General features: G+C 33.3%; 2 protein-coding genes across 5 annotated transcripts; one reads left to right on the forward strand and one right to left on the reverse strand.

The window, feature by feature from the left end:
• Positions 1-508: 508 nt before the first annotated feature.
• LOC18602331 (coiled-coil protein (DUF572)) lies at positions 509-5,780 on the reverse strand. Its single transcript, XM_007033644.3, has 8 exons — positions 5,488-5,780; positions 4,679-4,828; positions 4,438-4,572; positions 3,265-3,330; positions 2,615-2,665; positions 2,412-2,519; positions 1,339-1,423; positions 509-848 (listed from the first exon to the last, which is right to left on the reverse strand). Exons 1-8 carry the CDS (start codon positions 5,683-5,685, stop codon positions 694-696), a joined length of 948 nt encoding a protein of 315 aa, XP_007033706.1. The 5' UTR covers positions 5,686-5,780; the 3' UTR covers positions 509-693.
• A 2,830-nt stretch (positions 5,781-8,610) lies between these two features.
• On the forward strand, positions 8,611-20,840 carry LOC18602332 (Rhodanese/Cell cycle control phosphatase superfamily protein). Of its 4 annotated transcripts, none has more exons than XM_007033646.3 (14): positions 8,611-8,634; positions 9,332-9,435; positions 9,926-10,849; positions 11,204-11,304; positions 11,402-11,516; positions 11,853-11,930; positions 12,096-12,188; positions 12,706-12,789; positions 14,941-15,039; positions 16,403-16,465; positions 16,667-16,697; positions 17,060-17,106; positions 18,813-18,871; positions 20,377-20,840. In XM_007033646.3, exons 2-14 carry the CDS (start codon positions 9,388-9,390, stop codon positions 20,609-20,611), a joined length of 1,977 nt encoding a protein of 658 aa, XP_007033708.3. In that variant the 5' UTR covers positions 8,611-8,634; positions 9,332-9,387; the 3' UTR covers positions 20,612-20,840. The 4 variants fall into 4 exon arrangements, with proteins under 4 accessions (XP_007033708.3, XP_007033707.3, XP_088661640.1 ...); XM_007033645.3 differs by lacking the exon at positions 8,611-8,634 and adding an exon at positions 8,643-8,802; XM_018119413.2 differs by lacking the exon at positions 8,611-8,634 and adding an exon at positions 8,646-8,802 and having other exon boundaries at positions 9,335-9,435.
• The last annotated feature ends 744 nt before the right edge of the window (positions 20,841-21,584 follow it).

A 21,584-nucleotide genomic window follows, 5' to 3' on the forward strand; every position in this document is an offset into this window, starting at 1 on the left:
CGCTCTCTTAAAAGTAATTAGAAGCTTGGACTTTTTGAATATTCAAAATAAGAAAAATTTAATTTTCATTAAAAAAATGAGAAGTTTAACTTTTACTAGTTTTTGGCTGTGCCATTATAGTTTTTTTAGTTATTTTTAAACATTTATATTGATATTTAAATAGACCAATTTCATTTTTAAATTGATATTTTATTTTTTTATTAAAACAAAATCATCTGTATATATTCAATATTAATAACCGCATAGTCAATATTTTTTTGCAAATGATTTTAGACCACAAAACATAAACCTCATGAAACTTTCGTGAATAACTTTTAATCTTCTCCATTAATTAAAAGTTATAACTCTTTGACCTTTGAATAATTGTTTACCATCAAAAGATGATGCAAAAAACAAAACACAAATTAAGGTTAAACACTTGAGAATGAAAGCTTTCTTAATTTTATTGTATCTGCTAGTTGAATTTAGTCAGTCACACTTTTGGAATAATTGTAACATTAAGGAGTCATATTGATAATATATTAACGAGTCCTTTGGATAAAAATGATGTTTACACAAGTTGTTATGTTTTCTAATATTTTTAATTTTCCAATCCTGTGTTCTAACAGCAGAATTACATTACAAAATGTTAGCAATCGTCATCATTTAGTAGGGTTAGATAAAAAAAAAAAAAAAAAAAAAAACCTCCATTCACTAATCGTCGTCACTGTCATAGTTTTGACACAGTGATTGGAGTCCAGTGCTTGTACTGTTAGCAATTTTCTCTTCTGGTTTCCTCACAACAGAGATCATGATTGAAGGCTTGAAAGGAACTTTGCCTTGGCGAGTCCCCGAGACACTTGAATTTTCTGTTAACAACCGAACAAGTTCATTAGCATATTTAGATACATGCAAGCTAAAAGGAATTACTTGATTCACATTTTACAGATACTAAGCCTCAGTGCTGCTAGTGATAGTGATCGGCTAGTCAATCTCTTAGTAGCCAAATAAAAGGTGAGGAAAATACTTTGAGATTTGTTTTATTATGTCCGCAAAACATGCATGTATGATTAAATTTGCTAAAAACATTACCTTAATTCTATAGGTTTACTTTGAAGCATTACAATTTGGTCATGTAGCTAAACCCTTATGCTGTATCCTTCTAGAAATATAACCTACATTATTTAAGCAGGGCGCATTGATAGAAAATGTTTAGTCTTATTTACAATTTCACTCTTTCTTGCTTTAAATAGAAATTTAAACTACTTATACTATGAGTAATAATGTCTCTGATCAGAATAAAGCATTTTAACATTTTTTGCACTGTAGAATTAAAGAATCGAAAAATACAACAAATACCTTTGCTGCTGGAGCTGTCCAGAACACTAGCTTTTGTCAAAGCATCTGTAGGGTTATTTGAAGCTTCTTCAGACACCTTTCTCCTCTGCATCGCATACACGTAAAAGATTGAGTTCACAGGCCATTTACCATTTAATTTCAGTAATAGGGATTTTACTATAAAGAAGTATTCCATGAGCCGGGTATATTTAAAAGGAAAATTAAAATAAGTGCTGGAAATTCACAGTTCTACAAACATAATTCAATCCCTGTCTATGTAATTTCTTTGATTTAATCAATTTATACCCCTTACAAACAAAAAAGAAACAAATTCCCAAAACTGATGACATTTCAGTTGAAATCTTTCACAAAATTGTCTTGAACTCTATTGAGATATTTTGATGTATGCATCTGCAAGCACCACACCTAGATGGTGAAGAAAATTGTTGCCACATTATAACTACTATTCTGTGGAGGGACATAAACATGATATTCAGCACAAGTTGCATGACTACCAACATCCCCTAAATTTTTTTTGTGGCCCTTTGCATAGGTGCAGAGCAAATTGACAACCTCCATTGGGAAAATAAAATTGCAAGTTCAAGAAGAATATTTTTTTGCCATCACATGAGATAACAAATCATTCAAACTGATTGCTTTCCACCGTCTTGCCCTGACTCTTCATTGTTCCTAAAGTAGCTGTGTCATAAACATACCAACACCTCAAAGTAAACATATCATAAGGGTCTTGCCCCTTTAAGAATAGTAAAAACTGCAGAAAAAATTGAACATGCACATGTCAAACAAATACCATGTCTGACAGTCACCCTCTAGCACAAACAACATTGGCTTTCCCTATTTGTCTTCAATACAGTGAACCCCTTACAAAAATCTTGTTCTATCTTCAAGGTGACACTTATTACAACGAAATGAATTTTTACTTAATCTATTACATCAAACTATAACTAATTAGTCAGTAATCCATTCAGCAATTTCAATTGAAAATATGTGAAATATAGACAATTTTCTTAAAAACTTTTCATATGCATGTGTATATGCATGATTTTGCTAACTGAAGTTACACAATGCAGTACCTTTAAGCCATCATTTGAGGTTTCACCATTGCCACTTGATAAATGGGTCAAATCTCCATCTTCGCTGAAAACTTCATCCGAAATCCTTCGAACAACTTCCTTTGGCCTCTGCATAAAGTTAACACTGATGTTAGAAACATGCCCACCAAGGATAAGAAACAACTGTGACTGGAAGAAAGGAAGAGCAATACAGCAATTCTAACCTGAAAAATTGATTTTATAAGCGCCTCATCTTCTTCTTCTAACTTCTTCTCCTGTTAACAAATCAATATTCTTGTAGTCAGAATCACAAAAGCGAAAAGATATACAAGCATACTTAAGCAATGTGCTTATCACTACAATTTTTTTTTTTTTTTTTTTGTGTTTGTGTGAATATGCATCTCCCCCTCAAAAAGTATAAGAGATGAGCAATGTGAACATTTATAAAGATTTGAATGTTGGAGTTAATGGATTTAAGAGAACTTGCATTCACTAAACATGGATGAACAATAATTCAGGAAGCATATCCTAATAGCACCTGATGTAATTAAATTAAGCTGACATAATTCAGGAAAAAAATCTTTCCAGACTATACGCAAATACAGCATTTTTTTTCCATTTCATATTAACCCCTCTCCTTTTCTTTGTTTATGTACAATTACAGAAATGTAGCATTAAAGTTAAAATCAGAGCTCAAAAAAACTATAAATTCAATCAGGGCTAGTGATTGCCAAGAAATTCCAGCCAAAGATTTATCACCTTTGTTTTAGGAGAAATAGGACAGTATCAAATCGAGGACAAATGAAGCACAATCATGAGATTTTTCTGCATAAAAGCTACTTAAGCCACTATGAAATAAGTAGAAATATTTTACCTTTTCAGCAGCAGTGTGCTGCAAGGCCTCAAGCATTGCATCTACACTCACAGTAGCATGTCTGGACTGCAATACAAAACAGACTTTCATTAGTATCCAAAAAGGAGAAAATATATGGCCATTTTGATAGATAAATATATACCATTAGGATTTCAATTTCAAACAGAAAAATTAGGAGTGACAATATCTGCCCATACCCAAATGTCTGCTCAAACCTGCCCATTTTCCTTCAATGGGAAATAAGGGCCAAGCATCCATTTCATCCTTTATCATTGAATAATAAACGGGTATCTATTTGACCCATTTACTCAAACCATTTAAACCATTTGAGTCTTGAGACTCCTCAACAGTTGACTCCCCATTCTTGACAGCTTCATTGCTTCAGGCACAAACCTCCACACCCCATGTCACTCCAACATTATCACCTCTAGCAGCTCCACCCCATCACTCCAACACCACAACCAAACACTCCTCATTTTGTTCATTGAATTTTGCTACTTTTGACAACAATTTGAACACCGATGGCATAGAGAGGCATGAGATGCATGTTCCTAGCTCTCTTTGTCTCTTTTATAGTATAAGTTTAGATGTTTGGATGGCTAGGTAAAGGATTAGAACTGTTCTACAGATAAACCTTAAGAATTTGCTTCTGGTTATTGCGCTAACTATCTTATCGGTGCAAGAGTTTGGAGGCTTCATTTGGTTTTCATATATATCGGGAGAAAGCAATGCTGTTGCATTGGTTGTGTTGTGCTTGCCATCCTTTGTCTTAAGATCTGGTAACAAAGACCTATTTTGGTTTTTTCAGTTCAATCCCAAACAGTAATGGCAAATACTTAAGTCCACAAAAGATCCTATTTTATGAAAAAAAAAACAATGGCCTTAAAAAAGTAAATACTTAAGTGCATAAAAACTTTTTCAAAGTTTTTTAAAAAAAAAGAATATGACAAAATATATCAGCAGAGCAATGGCTAGGTTGGGCATTAGAATATAAATTAATTGGGTCACAAAATGGACAACTGAGGAATTATGACCCAATCCATTTATGACCTACCCATTTGACACCCATAGATGCAGTCAAAACAAAGAAAAAACATTTTATGTTATTCTATTTTGTAATGGCGGTAATGCAGCATATCTCTTGCACAATATACATAATGTTAGTTTAACTACCTTCATAGACTTCATTTCATCAAGTGCAGCAAGAATGTCCATCTCTCTTTTGGAATCCAACGTTCTGTTCTCCAAAGATTTCATCGCATCCCCCATTTCTTCAGATTCTCTTTTCTGTCTCTCCTTCTCTGCTTCCTAACAAAAGGAAAGATGCAAGATTTCATTATAAGAATCATGACTATATATTCAGCACTGTTAAAAGAACTATAGCAACATTTAGCTTGATTCACAAGGCACTCACCTCATCCTCAGCACGCCAAGGTTCAAAATTTCGCGTTGCACCAGATTCAACAGTATAATCTGAATTTTGTGGATCAGTCTTCATTGCAATCTCAGCAGAGCACTTGGTGCATTTGAAATAAAACCTAAATATTTGGATTCCCAAATAAGTCTGCAAATAGGTGAAATACAAAAAAAAAAAAAAAGTAAATAAATGCACTAAAAATTAGGCTCTCAATCTGCAATTAGTGACAACCTCATGAAAATGTGAGGGTTAGGTAAATGAAGACACAAAATCAGTCTTGAAACTTGTATCATAGTTCTAACTACTGTATCAATACCAGCATTACATGCACTCTTTGAATGAAGCAACAAACACTTATAGATACCGTTTGTTTCTGCTTTTACTACCAGGTTTTTTGCTCTAAGAAGCAAAACGCATAAGAATTTTTTTTGAAAAATTAAAAACTAAAAATGCAATTTCTTCTAACAATAAAATGCAAGATTTTACCTTCATACAAAACAATGATGTTATAATTAGTATTACATTTTAGTTATTTGTTCATTATTAAAATTAATTACGATTTTGTTTTTCTACATTTTGATTTTCTTGAATAGCGATGAAAATAAAAAAAATAGTAAAAGGTAAATAGAAAAAATAACAACCAAACAGAATCTTAGAAAGCAAAAGCGAACGTTCGATTATTACTTTTCCTACTTGTTTTTGGCTTGCGTTTGAATGGAAAAACAAACACCAATATCTCCGAATGGTTAAACCCAAGCTAAGAATAACAGAAAACTAAAAATTAACGGATATTAAAAAGGATGTACCTCGCCGATGACATCTTCTTTGCGGGAATTGAACTTTGTGCCTTTGTAGATGTAATTACCGCAGGTGTTGCAACGGATGCTCATGGGAAGCATCATTCGAACCTTCATCTGCTGGTTCTTGGGTCGCCGGGCCCTCGGAAGCTTCGACGGATCGAAGTCCGGCGGGTAATACTTGTTCAGCACTTTCCTCTCTCCCATCTTTCAATCTGATTGCCGGAATTAGGGTTTTCGTTTGATATCTATCGGTGGAACTGGAAATTTAGTGTTTGGTTTAACCGACAGAGGGAGGGGAACTTTTCTTATATAGTGAAATCATTTCCGAAGCAGTTTAAGATTAGAGTAAGGACAAATAATATAATTAAAAATAATAATAATAAATCTGTTAAATAGATTAACAAGTAAATAATTTCAAAAATCTAAATTCGATTCTTTTCTTATTTTAAATTTGCAATTTTAATTATTTTATTTAAATTTTAACAAATCTAATTCTAACATTATTAAGAGTCTCTTTAAAAATATTTGATAATAGTGTTAAGATTTTACTTTTCATGATATGGCATTTTATTAATAAAAGATGGATTAATTTTTTAACTATGTGACCCATCAATTTACAAATAGCATATTTTGTTTTAATTATATAACAATCAATATTTTTATTTAAAAATAATATTTTATTAAAAATAAAGTTTTTTTTTATTAATGTATGTCATGTGATAAAAAATATTAAAATTAAGATGAACAAAAAGGTTATTCCATCGAATTTAATTATAGAAATTTATCATTATTTTTCAATTCTCTTTAAATTGATTTTTAATAAATGTCCCAATATTAAATTCATTATGTAAGGAGTAGACTGATCAAATTTAGACTTCCATCTTTTTATTTATATTTATATAAAGAATAGTTTTAATTTCTTGTTATATAATTATATACCAGTAAATTTTATTTAAAAAATCATGAAATTGTATATTGAATTAGATATATTCAGCATTCTACCCTTTTCAATTTTATGATGGTTTGCTTTGGTTGATAAAAACATAGTTGACCGATTCTATAATGAATATATACATGTTTAATTATTACTAGATAATTGGTAATTTGAAAGTTTATGACATATGTGAATATAAAAAATTTTATGTAAAATTTGAAAACTTTTTGATGATTGCTCTAATTTAACGTATGTAAGAAAGTATTCAAAAGATTTATTATTTGTAATCAAATTCAAGTAACAAACACTTTGAAATAATTTTGATACTTAAACTAATTATAAATATTTTTCAAAATTACTACTTGTAACCTTTATTAAAAATTTTATTTAAAAGATTTATTTTTAAATAAAATAAATTTTGATTGATCAAAATTTATTTTATTTTACTTTTGATTAAAATCTATCTTATCTAATTCTATTTTCATGATTATGATAAATGTACAAATAAAAACTAAACAATTAAATTAAAATAACAAAAAAAGTGCATGGACATAGGAGAAACTTGGCTTTTATTTTGTTAGGGATTGATTTTAGGGATTATAAAGAAATTTTAGAGATTGGAAATGGGAATATCTTTTAGAGATTTGACAGAGAGAGGAAGGGTTTTTTTTTTTTAATTTTGTTTACTTGTTTTGATTTTTGACTTTCTTTTTTTTATTATTTTCTTTTGCTCTTTTTTGTCTTGTGGGCTTCTTAGCCCGAGGCCCTAAATGGCTTTTTTAAAAAAAAAAAAATTGGGCTTGTACCCAGTTTATAAATTAGGTCATAGACCCATTAAATTTTTAAGTCCCACTCAAAATAAATAAGAATATACATAAAAAAAACAAAAATAAAATGAAATTAAAAAGTAAAAGAATAAAAATAATAAAAAGAAATCAAAGTTGGAACAAAATAAGGTGTTTAGGAGTATTATTTTATTATTTTCCAATTGAAATCTCATAAAAGAATCTTAATAAAGTCACATTAGATAATATCAACTACTTATCTTGAATGTACAAATTACCCATTATCATCCCTAAATTATGCTTTTTCTTTCGTCGGAAAAATGGTTACACAAATTGACTGTTTTATACACCGCATTGGCATCCCGACCCATATCACAACCCCTTTGGTTTTCCGACGAAGAGAAGAAGCTTTCATCTTAATAGTAGGTTTAGTTTATGGAAAAAAAGGAACAAATGAGAAATGGAATGATTACTTCCTAAGAATAAAATAGTGAAAAATAAAATAAAATAAAATAATTATTATAATATTTTATTTGTTGGAATAAACATAAATGGCTAAATTATTTTGTATTAAAATAATAATAATTTATATAGTTTTTTATTTAATTAATAAAATTTTTATTATTTTTGTTTCCCTTTTCATCACCATATTTTTCTTTTCCATCTTCCTTTCCAAGCCACTGATGCACCGTAAAAGCCTTGCAACGAGGGAGATTGGGCTGCTTAGAATTAAGCTGGCGACGCATCATCATGGTTCTCAGCGATAGATGTAATTGTTTGACTCCCCGCGTCGGTATTTCTCAATTGAATTTGGTCATCAAAAGTCCATTTCCTCACTTTTGGTAATCATAACTTTTCGTTAACATAATTTAATAATTTTTTGACCATCGAAAATGATAGAAATTTAATCCTCAATTATATTCTCTTGCTTATGCTTGAAAATGGTCCATAAAATATTATTTCTATTTCTTGACAGAGTCGAAAATAGCTAATCCTATGAAGGGAAGAAGAATGGCCATTCCGATCAAACTTGGAAAAAACCCTTGATACGACATGATCATTTCTACTCATAATTTGAAGCAAACTATGGATTGGGCATCCATCCGGAACAAACCCGGAATGGAATGCCCATTCCATTATTCCAAACATGGAAACTTGACAAAAAAGAAAAACGAGTGCTCATCACTGAGCCAGACGTTGCTGTCCTGAATTATCCATTATCGGCTTCCTATTCATGTCCCCGCCAAAGGGTACCGCATAAAAAATATATTTTCAGTTAAAATTATAAAATAAACAACAAATGGGGGATAAATTTGACATAATAAAATACCACAGGGGCAACGTTCAGAATTTAATCAAAAAGACAAAACCGCATAAGAAATGGGAATCCGAAATTTGTCCCCACAAACCAAACGAGAGGCAAAGAGTAGCCAAGTAAGCCATTAACAGATGAAGCTTACGGCTTGAATAATCCATACGATTTTCCACCGTCACCCATTTCTTTCTGTTTATATATTTCTCTTGATTCTCATGGTCCTCCCGCAATCTGCATGCTCACCAATATCCTTAAGCACTTACTTCTTTCCCTTTAACTCTTTTCAAGTACTAGTTCTCAACTTGTTTTAATTTTACCTGCTTCAGTTTTGGTAGAAACTTGCAATCTTGCATTTTAGAGTGAATTACTTGGTGCCCCACTTGAATACTTGATCTCCTCTTTGGTTTTTTTTTTTGTAAAGTTTTCAAGAATCCCACGTTAAAGAACTTTCTTTTTTTTTTGTTGTTGTTTCTGGCATTTGGATGTTATTTAGTGCAATGACTCTAGAGATTGAATTTGAAGAAACCCATTAAAGGAATCAGTTAAAAGGAAAAAACTTGACTTTAAATTTTTTTTTTTTTTGGAGTGAGACTTATAAGTTTTGATCTCATTGTCTTCAAAATTAAAATGGGTTTTAAACAAGCTTGCTTAATATTCGATCCCCATTAATACTTTTGATTCTATTGACTTAGGATTGTCCTAAAAATTTTACCCTTTTTGCTTTGTTTCCAGATTTCGTCTAATGAACTTTGAATTTCTCAGTAGTCAGGTGTCTTCATATTGGAGATTGATGTGTTGTTTTTGGTGGAATTTTAGCAGATATGAGAGTTTGTTGAATCCAACGTTGCTGTGCTATTGAGAACATTTGAACGATGTTGCCTGTTTGCTCAGCCACCCCTGGTTGTTCTTCACATTCTCAGGTGGTGTTTCAACTTTCTTGAACAGTAAACTTCTCGCTTCTATACACTATTTGACTAGTTTGTATTGGTTTATTTGATTTCGTTAAATTTTGATTGTTTCATGCTTAAATAACTTCCTTTTAATTAAACTAATAAAGTTTAATTGCTTATGGTACATTCAATCTGTTTGACTGTTCAGGAGTTTGTAGTAGTTGGTTAGTGAATGAATCAGAGCTGCATTTAGGGGGTACTGCGTTTTAGAGAAGATTATATACACTGTCGGTTGCAGTCTTTAATATGTCCTAGTTATTTTGGGCATTGCTTTTTGTTTATAGGATAAATTAGTAGTCGGTTGTTTGTTGCTTGTGTTATCTTGCTTATATCGCTAAAGTATTCATTTCCTTGTGTAACAAACGTTTTTACCAAGTCCTGACATTCCTTTAAAATGGTATTGCTTAATTGTTTCTTAAGAAGCAGTCTATTAATGTATTTGAAACGATGCCTCTGGCAGATTTCATTCCATGGAGGTCTCCGCCCCTTCACTCCATTCCAGAAGGATTTTCAGTCCAGATGTAATGCTCAAGACAAGTCTGTTTTGGGCATGTCAAATGGAAATCATCTCCATAGAATGTCTTTTAAACCACAAGCAATGGAGTCTTTCTACTCCAACTTTGTTGAAAGTGCTGAACAACCAGTGTCCATGGATCTTATTAATCGTTATTCTTGCCCAGATGAGTTAGATGATGTTAAATGCACCTTTTCTAATGAGGGGAGTCCTTCAATTCAAGCAATAAATGAGTCAACCCCATTTGAAGTTGGGCAATTGAAATATGTGGAAACTTCTAGCTTATCTGCTGCGGAAGAGAAACTTGTGGATTTGACAAATCAGTCAGCTGAAAGTACCAATGATTCCGTAGGGATGGTGGGACCTGAAACCGTGACAACTGTTGACATGCTGCCTGACAATTCCACTGCAGCATCTAGCTCCCTGAATTTTGATAATGATTCATTATCCAGTGTGAAAACTGGTCTTGATGATTTTCTGTCTGGGTTTAATGAGTCCATCAACTCTTCTGTAAACAAGGGAGAGAATGCTGTGAAAAGCTTATTGGATAATATTACATCATCTATAAATTCTGTTACTACAAGCGCCTCTGAAGCTGTAGACAATGTGCAGGCATCAGCTAGCAATAAGGTTTCTAACTTGTCAAATGACTTGACTGAAGCCTTGGGTAAAGCTAATGCTTTTCTGGTTGACTTGTTGAGGCGTACAATTGTTGTAGTGGAGGATTCTTTATCAAATGGGGCATCTTCTTTGGTACATTTTTATGGTTCTGCCAAGGAACGTCTTCCACCAGAGATCAATGATGCACTGGCTTTGTATGAAGAGAGAACAGGAACAGCCTTAAAGCCTGTTGGGGCTGCTTTTCAACAGGTAATCTTTTATTTGGCATGCTTATCAGCTTCACAAATCATGGTTTTTACCTTTTTGGATGGTTGACAAGCAAACTTCTGCTTGTAGTTATTAGTAAGTAGTTGGCACTAATTTGAGTTAATTGTACTAAACAATAGAACACGATTTGAAGCAAATCAACTTTATGAGTAGTCAAATTTTCTAGTTCAAGGATAATGTTTTTTAATCAAATTCATCAATCATCACTTTGCTATGGAGATCCTATAAATTGTTGGAAGATTCATGGATGGGATTCAGCTCACTTATGTTTTTAATCAGCATTTGTTCTTATTCGGTTGGGAGCATTTTGTTTGAATTTCAATATGCTGCAAGCAGGTTTACATTGGTATTGAGGGGTTGGAAAGGAGTCTTGGCTTTGACCCAAATGATCCCATTATCCCATTTTTCCTTCTGATTGGCACCTCGGCCACTTTATGGTATGAATGTTCTTTTGTGCTTATTTCTAATCATACATTTAAGACAATTATTTGTTTTTTGCATGGGGAGTTTATATTTTTTATCAGATCTGTGCAGGGCGTTTTACTGGGTATGGGCATACAGTGGTTACTCTGGGGACTTATCTCCTAAATTAACTTTGGAGCTCTTGACTGGAAGGGAGAATGCTATTCTTATTGATGTCCGGCCTGAGGCAAGAGACTCTGACCTTTAGTTGGCTTCTTTTGCCCTTTTTTATTTGAGTAAAGAAGAGAGCACCATGGCCCAAACTTAGAATGTCTATCAAAACCAACCCCAGGCCCAAGTGCCTTTCTTCTACTTTGTAGCAACAATCATATTACTTACATTGATATTCATTCAAAGTGACTTAGTCAACTAAGTTATGTTAATGCTTTAATACCACTTTGCTTAGGCAATATTTGCCTTTATGGATGATTAAAGTATAATTTTCTGAGGTTAAAATTAGTTTCTGTTCTATCGAATTTCACGTGGCTAATAGTCTTTATTTTTGGGCATTAACTTTGTCAAGGATTTAAGAGAGAGAGATGGCATTCCTGATCTTCGAAGAGTGGCTCGGTTTCGTTATGCTAGTGTATCTTTACCTGAGGTTTGGATGAACATCTTAATATTACATGGATTTCAAAATTTTGGTACTTTTCCTTTGTTGCTAATTGTTAAGTATTGCTTTCTGCAAAATAGACAACGCATGTTGGTAATTACTTATATTCTCTTCCCTGAAGTTTTATGTCTTTTGGCCTTCATTTATGTTCAGGTTAATGGCTCAATGCGGAAACTGTTGAAGAGTGGAAAGGACCTTGATGACTCCTTGATTGCTGCTGTTATTCGGAACTTGAAGACTGTTGAGGTCTGCAGCTTCTTGTTTTTCATTGTTTACCTCTGGACAGGTTTTAGTAGTTCTAAGCCAAGCTTTGTGAAAGATCAAAAAAGATCTTGGGTTAGACTCACCAAACTCTGTAATGTTGTTATTTGTTGGTGTGAACACGAGCATATAATTTTGTGTCTTCCTATTTTTAGGCCTTTGCTTACCCTTTCTTGCTCTTCTTAAAACATAATCTGAACACATGCATGTTAAGAAAATAAAAATACTATTATTGTTTTAAACGTAATCAGAATTTTATGAAACCATGGTTTGTAGGGTGGGTTGGAGGAAGAGACAGATGTGGGGAGTTAAAATGACTGAATTTATGGGGACAAACTGAAGTAAATTCTATGACATATAAATTAGTTCAAGGGTTGATTATGCACTTCCAGACTCCAATATTTTACATAGTTGGATCTAACTTCAGTTAACTACGGGGAATGGTCCTTTTTACTGACTTTTGAATAGGACATCATAATTTTTTTTTTTCTGCCACTTGTAGGACAGGTCCAAGGTTATTATTTTGGATGCTGATGGTAGTCGTTCTAAAGGAATTGCAAGATCATTGAGAAAACTTGGGGTTAAGGTAAGTGCATGCTTATTTTCAAAGTTCTTCTGTAAGAAAAATAGCTTTGTCTTACACAAAATTAAAGAGGAATGAGAGAGAATTGCATTATCCATGAATTGACATCACCTACCTTTTTTGTGTATTAACTATCACATCTAATCTCATGTTTAATTGGCCAAAAAAAAAAAAACGAAAAAACTCATGCTGACGAACCAGAACATGACAGAAACCTCTATATGTGTTCTGAAATATGACTGCTAAGTGTTCAAGGAATGTCTTTGGTCTAAGGGGTGAGCATATTCATTTAAAATGGAAATAACCAATATAGATTAAATTCAGTTCACAAGTTTTATTTTTTTGGTTAATTGGAGCAGCTTTAGGAAAAAAATGAATCTTTGATTAATCTGGTCAGTTATGGTTTTGAAAATTTACTAGCCCAAACCACTGACAATGTGGTCAGCCTCAAATAGCCAGATCCCCAAATCCTAATCCCTTATTTTGGAATTCTTAGAATTACATCGTTGCTCACTCTCCTCAGTCCAATCTAATTTCATTTTTCAATATATCGTATCTACAAACCCCTTGCCATCCTATCCGAATTTCCCTCCTGGCTATCATTTGAGTCTCATCACTTCAAGTCTTCAACAAGATTTGATCTGTTGGAGACCATGAAGGATGAGGAGGCAAACTCTAATGATGCAGAGAAGGTTTGTGGATTGTGTGAAGGAGGAGGTAAAGGGGGCCATGAACAAGCATAAGAGGCATAGGAAGTGTCTCAAATGAAAGTCGTAGTTTTGGTTCTTTGAGACTTGGATAGGTAGTAGTTTTGACATTTTTTAGTGTATTTTCTCTGTTTCATTGTCAAGGCTTTTGGAGTGGGTCATAGGGATTAAATATATTATATTTTAAACATCTCCTGGAATGACTTTTAGGGAATTTTTCTTATCTGATGATGATGGGAATTGTTGAATTATTTACACATGTACATACTCCTCTGCCCAACTTTGATTTATTCTTTTCTTTTTCCGTAATTATATTACTCAATTGTTGATTGAAAAAGTTTGCCATTGTAATTTTCCGTTTTCAAAAGCAATTCAAAATTTTCAGTTTCTAAACTAAATTAACTGTAATTTTTCATTAATTAAGTCCTCAGTTATTACTTATTGGAATAATTAATTCTAAATTTGCCAAAAAATTTAACCAATGTACCTGAAGTGATCAAATGCTCACCCCCATCTGGATTTATAGTTCATATATATATGTGTGTGCATGCACATGCATGTGTGTATAAACTTCAATGAACACAAATTTGGATGAGCAAGCTCAGCAACCTTAGAAAACAAAGAGGTTGGCGATTGTGTATGGCAGGTTTGAACAATCTTCCTATGTGATTATTGATTGAGCAGGCTTGGAGAATATTGGGATACTATAGGGCTTGTACTTTAGGAGGAATAGGTATCACTTCGCAGTTTAGTTGGTACTGAGTATGTTGAAGTTTGATGCTAAAACAGAAAGTGGAATTGAGGAATTTTGTTTCTGCGATTTTCTGTTAACCAAAAGATGGTTTTACTGTTGGGGTATATGTAGATGGGATGATCTTGGCTGTATTACACAAGAGAAGTTTAGGGGAACTGCTTTAGACCTGCAAAAAGGCACTTTAGAACTGGTAAATTTTCTTTTCTTTTCCTTTTTGGTCCAGTTAATGGTAAATTTGATAAGGTGAATTGATTAATGTAAATAAACGGGGAAAATACCATAAAGAAAGTCCCTAGAGCAAGACCAAGTGGTGCACTGTTACAACCTATTTTAGGCAATTGATATCCCCTAGGGCCTGTAGTTAAACTACTAGCCTGTAGGATATATGAATCATTCCCATTGAGATTTCCTCAGACAAAAAGTGCCTGTTTATTGTGTCAGAACCTTGTGGTACTTTTTTTGGTTTCAAGAAAAAGGGTAATACCTCCTTAAGCGATCTATTACTGTGCCATTAGCTCATTCTGCAAAGCTGAATGGTTCACCTATGTGGATTGTGAAATGAAGTTGTCGACTTCTAGTAGTTATCTTTGTATTTACTTTAATGAATTATTGCATTTCATATACTATGTAGGTTGTTTGGTATTGCAAAACAGGTTGCATAAACTAATTGTTTATTTTTATTTTACATTGCAGAGACGTTACTTGGTCCAAGGCGGCTTCCAATCATGGGTGAAACAGGGTCTCCAGATTAAGGAGCTCAAGCCTGAGACAACGCTTACGATACTTAATGAGGTATTCTTATGCTGTATTCTCTTTCCTATATGTCTTTATATAAACAATTTTCTATGTTGATTTCTAATCAACATCATAAGATTATGATTTCAATTTGTTTTGTCTTTTGTTTATGTGTTTATTTTTGCGATTAGAAGACCATAACCTACTCTGAACTAATATTTCATTGACAGAACTGCTACAAGTAAATGCATAATCTGTTGTTCCAATAACAAAAGAAGGAGAAAATTACATGCTTTATTAGAATATACTTGGTCATCATGGGAAAATAAGACACATTTTCTTGAGTGAATGTTTTTGATTTTAGATAGTTTTGTCCAATTTATAGTTATGTATTTAATCTACAATCTTAGATGTTACTGCTCCCAAATATAATAGCTGTTTTATAGCTTGTGTTGAAAGAAATCTGTAGAGGAGTTATGAGTCCCCAACCTAGAAAACATGCTCGAATTTAGAGCTTTTCACCTTTTTTTTTCTTTCTTTATTTTTTCTTAACTGTTGGCATAAACTTTAGAGATTCTAAAGGTCATTTAAGTATGCAACTTGTCTGGTTTTCTGCACCACGGTGGTTACACATACGTCAACCTCTAGGTTACGCATTTGAAGACTAAGGTGCTGTTTAATAAACTGAAAAATTCAACACTAACAAATTAAGTGTAGAATGTTTAAAATGGATGTTCTTAAGTACAGAATTTATGCTATGACAACCATTTGGTACACTACTGAAAATTAATGCTGAATATATTTCTATTGAATATTTTGTAAAAGAGATATGCTTTTATGGAGATTTTATATCTAAGAAGAGTTAAAAAGAGAAGAATATAAAATCATTGACAAAAAAATGTACATACTAACATTGACTTAATATATTAAGTAGCCTTTATGTACTTGATATCTTCAACATTTTTCATGAAAATCTTTTATTAAGTTATCTTCCAAATGAGTTATGAAACACATTGAAAATCTTAAATCATTGAAAACTAAAATCTTCAAAGAATTGAAAATTTCAATTGTTTATCAAACAACACATAAGTTAAGTTGAATAAAAAAAGGGGTGCATTGTACTCTATTTTGTTTAGGCATTAGCCCTAATTTAGGATGGACTAACAATTTTGTGCCACGAACAGAACAGTTAGCTTAGCAGGTTGGGTTTTCATATAATCATGTCAAGACGTGTTCTTGGCCTTACCTTAGTAGAAGGATACATTTAAGCCACACACTGGGAAAAGATTTCCTAGTGATAGCTTATACTAACAAAAATGTGCCATCTTAGAATGATTTGAAAAAAAAAATGCTTTCTAACACATTTTCTCTCTTTATTCTATCTTTTCATTTAACTAATTCTATCTTGTGTTCCCCTCAGGAAGCTGAGGCAATCTTACAAGACATCAGTCCTTCTCCGGTGCAATTACTTGGGTATGGTGTGGTAAGACTCAAGTTGCTTATCTGATACATAAGTTTTATGCTCTAGCTAGAATGCTACTCAAAATAGTATTCTCATTATACTAGCCAGAGCAATGTACAAAATATATTTTGTATCTAGAAGGGTGTTTAATTTCATCATCATTTCCTCTTGCATTATATCAGTTCGAACCCATCAAATGCTAAATACATTTCTTTGTGGCAGGGTTCTGCAGCAGCAGTCTACGCACTAATAGGTATCTTGTCCTTCCTTGAAACTTATCCTTTTTCTTTTAAAGTTAAAACTTAGAAGCGATGATTGATTGTGACAATATCCAAATTCCAAAGTGAACTTTTATGTTGTGATGTCTATGAACATGCAAGTTGCACTTTCTTAGAACTGTTGAATTCCATTACTGTAACTATAAGTTTTGATTTGAAATTTAGATAATGGAGAGAAAGGGAGGTTGGGGAAGGGGGAGGAGGGGAGGGAGAGAGAGTGAGATGATTATATAATATTTCTTCTTGTTAACCTATTTTCCAGGTTTTTGTCATGCTTCTGCAACATTCTTATTGATAACTACTTACCTTTTCCTTATGTTGTTCCTCTACTTATCAGAGTGGGAGAAAACATTACAATTTATTGGTATTCTTGGCCTTGTCCAGGTATGTATATTCTCATGCCTTGAAGTGCTCTTGTTCAAGGTCTTGGTACTTAGATATTAATTCCCTTGTTTGTCAGGGCTGAAACAAACTATCAGCATTTTGTAACTTTTTTGAATTGCTATGCACAAAAAGACATATATAAAGGATTTAGTGATTTTTACAATATTATGGAAACAGAGTCAAAGTTTGGTCTTAACATACAACACCATCTTTCTTTACCAGGAGAATGGTGATTGGTTGTAACATGGCCCCTGTGTTGTTGAACTGTAATAAATGGTACTATGCAGTATGCCTCCTTTGGGGCTTATATCATATTGAAAATTGATTCTTCTTAGGTCACTAGGTACTATTGAGTTAAATTCTCTTGTAAGAAAATTTCCAATTCTACCAAATATGATAAAACCATAAAGGATGTCAAACTGTGATCATAATTCAAGTTCTTAGATAATTGATGCCATGAAATGAAAAATATAAAATTTGGGTGTTTTCAGCAATAGTCGTATTTTTCATGAATTTTGAGTTTTGAAGTAAACTTGATGAATTTTGTGAACAATTAGTGGTGATCAGTCTATCGATATTCATCCACCAATGCATGGTTATATCAATGGGAAAAATAAATGAAAAAGTGGAAAATATATAGAAACTATGAGAACCCAATATATCCATGGATATATTGGCAATGTCGCTGATATTAGCAACCTGTGGCTTTATTTAGTTCAGCCTTCCAATTGTCTCTGTCACTAGCATGGCCAACATAAACTGGGTACTACATTTTCTGAAGGACTTTTAATACTGCATCTTTCTAGTTTCTGGTGTATTCTTTGCACCTTAAAGTTCCACATTAGGTATTACTCAGTGTTCTAATAAGAATTAAGTATCTTTATCTTAGCTTAATGTCCTTTGGTCTCTCTGGAAATTTGCTTGTTTAATTATTTGAACTCTCTGATCAATTTTTGGTCAAGAAGCTATTGACTTAGTTCTCTCTCCTTCAATTGACCTACAAAATGTACAGAAACTCTCATATCATGTGGCTGTAGCAGGATGTCAAGGACTAGCAGGCATTTCTGACTACCTTATCTGTATTACCCCACTCAATAAAACACCAAAACCTGACAGATCATAAGGAACCTGAGCTGCAATCTGTAGATTCCTGAGTGATTCAGTTCCAAATAGCAAGTCACAGTTCAAACAGAAATACAAATTAGGTTTCACGATTCCCACCTGGGAGATCTTCATGGTAAAAGATGATCTGATGATTTTCTATCATCCAAGTTCCACATACTTACATATTCCTTTTGACATTGAGATGGTTTCTTTCAGGCACAAAATTATTACTGGCGACTCTTAGTTAATAAGAAGTTGGCTTTTGTCCATTTCCCCCACCTTTTCCCCTTCTCTTCTTTGTTTCCCTTGCTTTTTCTTATGTGGTGTACTCCTGTGAGATGTTGGTTGAAAGCAATGAAAAATTATAATCATATGAAAAAGATTCTTTGGAAAAGTTTCTAAAATAAGACAATGTACTGACCAAGGCCCGTAAATATGTTCTAAATGTATACTAATGGTTTCGAATTCTTGTAGGCATGCTGAACATCCTTCATTCAATTTCTCCTATAGAATACTTTGAAATAAAAATTCAGCAGTTCATTTGCATTTGGATTTTTGATAATGGTGATTCTAACCTTGCTTTTTCCTTTTGACTCCACCAGACCATTTACTGGCGGGTCTCTTCATATGAGAACTCTGAAGATTTGAAGAAAGACATAAGGTAAGGCCTTCTTCATAGAGCTTATAATACTGACACTTATGACATTAACTAGTCTGGTTTAAAATGATTGTCTAGTTTATTTTTGCATTGTTGCTATTAATAGGAAAAACAAACCCACTTGAGATCAAGTTAAGAAATCTTATTATTTGTAGCTCTTCATCATTCTCAGAATCTGAAGGTAGGGTAGTTAGTCTATTGATTGGGATGTCACTTAAAAGTAGTCCCTACATTCCGTAAATAATGTTTGCGTTTGACTTTTGCTGTTAAATTTTTTAAACTTTGCCTGTGATTATTTAAATATGTTATTAAACTAAATATTTATAAAATATATTAAAAACCTCTTCATTCAAAATTTCAAAGCTTTTTTCATATTTTAATCAATAATAGTTGAAATAAAATGAAGTCAAAGTTGAAAAATTTGACCATAAAAAGTCAAATAACGACAATACCTATGGGACAAAGGGAGTATTATTATTCACTTTGAACTATGCCATTACCCTAGGGAATAAACTTAAGAAAAGGAAGATATTCTATTAGTGTTGCTGGAAGCTCTGTGTTGTTTTAATATAGTATGGACTTGAACTTGATCAGCCAGTAGTCTTGGTTCAATTTTGGTTAGACCTAGTTGGTTCTGAAACTTGGCAAACCCCAAGCTCAACCAGGTCCATATTTAGGTTGCATCTACTATTGCTTTGTTGTGAAAACAGAATCAGAATTTGATGCAAGGCCAAAATGATAGAAGGGGCATTTAGAGCATGCACTTCTATATATTATACACAAATATGGACAATAACTCATGTACAGAGCAATAGTTGTATATACCCCTTTGCATCTTAGAGATAGACATTTTTATCAAAATTAAAATTGAAGTCAAATAGTTTATTTTATGTAATCAATTTAACCACATTTCTGGCATACATTCTCTTTAAATGTTACTTCACAAAAATGCACAAAATTTAAGTAGTGTAGTTGATTTTGTTTCCAGTTGTATGATATTTTATATCCTTCAATATTATTCTGCTCGCTATTTTTGTGATGATATTTCTATAGTGACAGGCATACATTCTCTTTAAGGGTTACTAATCTTTTGAGACAACTAGTGAATTTTCATCTCTGTGGCCCCTGATGGTGGAGTCCTATGATACCATTTCCAAAAAATGATTATGATGACTGTTGCCAGGCATTATTTTCTCGGGTGGCGGAAGAGTGAAAAAGATCTCATGAACTGGAAACTTAAAAATGTTATTTCAACTGTCAGTCATTTGCATTGAGTAGAATTGGATGACCTTGGCCCTCTACACACCAATAGTCTTGTTCTTCCTGTCCTGCTGGAGTCATCTATGAGCTAAATGCTGATTAAGTCATCTTGAATATTTTGTGTAATTTTGCATTTTTGTTATCTTACTCATGGACTAAGGATTGTGATTCTTTGTCTTTATAAGTTCATTCTGATTTCGCTGAACTTTGACATCAATTATTTGTTCTAATTAAAAAATTTCTTGAAGGCTCTTGCTGGCTCCTGTCAGAGTTGGGGCGCAGGCACTTTCATGGGCTGCTGGGAAGTTAGAAACCAATCGCATTGGACTTCCAACTTCACCCTCGTCCTTAGATGTTCAAAATCGAGTGTTGCAGGCTGCTGCAAAGCTTGAATCTCAACCATCAGATGCAGAAGGAATTCAAGATCCATCTCCTGAAGTAATAGCTCCAATGAATGAGAAAGTTGATCTCTCTGAAGCATAGGTATTATACATTGTCCTTGCTGTGCAGTATGGCACTTCATTTGAGCATGGTATTGGTGACTGCAAGTTGACCTCGCTCACTCAGATATAGTGAATAAGACATTATATGGATGCTGACCTGTTCAAAACCATAAGAACGAGTCCTGTACATTTAGTTAGATCAACAGAGTTCTATAATAATCGTCCAACAAAATGTACCAACCAATAAAGAAGCTTGGCAATTGTTTCCATATTTGCAGCTTAGTTCGGTATTGTGGTTTTAATTAGAAATCTGTTAAGCTGTCTATTTTGGTTAATTATATGCATGTGAACTTGGAATTCCCCAACTGAATAAAAAATAACATAACAAAACAAAACCAATCATAGTATACCAAGCAAGCAGGGCAGGGGAAAGGACCCGCAAGCAGCACTTAGATCCGCTGCTCTCACCCACTTCACAACTTGGTTGGCCGATAAGTGTTGTCTATGAACTTTGCAACGTAAGTGGCCAGAGCTGGGAATGTCGAACTCCTCCAACTTCCTTAAGATGGTGGTACCAACTGACAGCTGCCCCACCACATATATGTGCTCATACTGTGGGAACGGTCTACCGCAAGCAACTCCATCGAGGGTGCCAAGGGCTTCCATACATAATACAATAGCACTGACTCGCTGGGCGACTAGGACGGGCTTCCCCTGCTCAATTTTGGTTATTTTGCTGCAGTGTGACCATCTCCTCCATTATTCCATCCTTGTCCTAAAAGCATGGTCCCAAAGGATTGGAAAAGGCAAGGAAGATGAAAATCCGAGCCCCGGAACGATACGTTTTGAACTTTAAGCAACCCGATACACAACGGGGTTTTTTCTCTACATATTAAAGCTTCTAAGTTCTGTCTTTCCAATAGCAAACTCTAGGCCAAATGGATATTTTGAGACGCTAAGCGTCACAAATCCAAACAGTGCGACTGTTCTCTTCTAAGTTCTAACCACTTGAA

The sequence above is a fragment of the Theobroma cacao genome, chromosome 4 (assembly GCF_053813885.1).
Source record: "Theobroma cacao isolate CCN51 chromosome 4, ASM5381388v1, whole genome shotgun sequence".
NCBI classification, from domain to species: Eukaryota; Viridiplantae; Streptophyta; class Magnoliopsida; order Malvales; family Malvaceae; genus Theobroma; species Theobroma cacao.

Bases quoted from the DNA above. Each gene is read 5' to 3' on its own strand.
- LOC18602332 (XM_007033646.3), top strand. From the start codon at position 9,388: ATGTTGCCTGTTTGCTCAGCCACCCCTGGTTGTTCTTCACATTCTCAG. The intron at 11,305-11,401 runs GTATGAATGTTC...AGATCTGTGCAG, and splicing joins GGCACCTCGGCCACTTTATG to GGCGTTTTACTGGGTATGGG. The intron at 17,107-18,812 runs GTATGTATATTC...TGACTCCACCAG, and splicing joins GTATTCTTGGCCTTGTCCAG to ACCATTTACTGGCGGGTCTC.
- LOC18602331 (XM_007033644.3), bottom strand. From the start codon at position 5,685: ATGGGAGAGAGGAAAGTGCTGAACAAGTATTACCCGCCGGACTTCGAT. The intron at 2,666-3,264 runs GTAAAATATTTC...ATTTGTTAACAG, and splicing joins AGCACACTGCTGCTGAAAAG to GAGAAGAAGTTAGAAGAAGA. The intron at 1,424-2,411 runs GTACTGCATTGT...TATGCGATGCAG, and splicing joins CCTCAAATGATGGCTTAAAG to AGGAGAAAGGTGTCTGAAGA.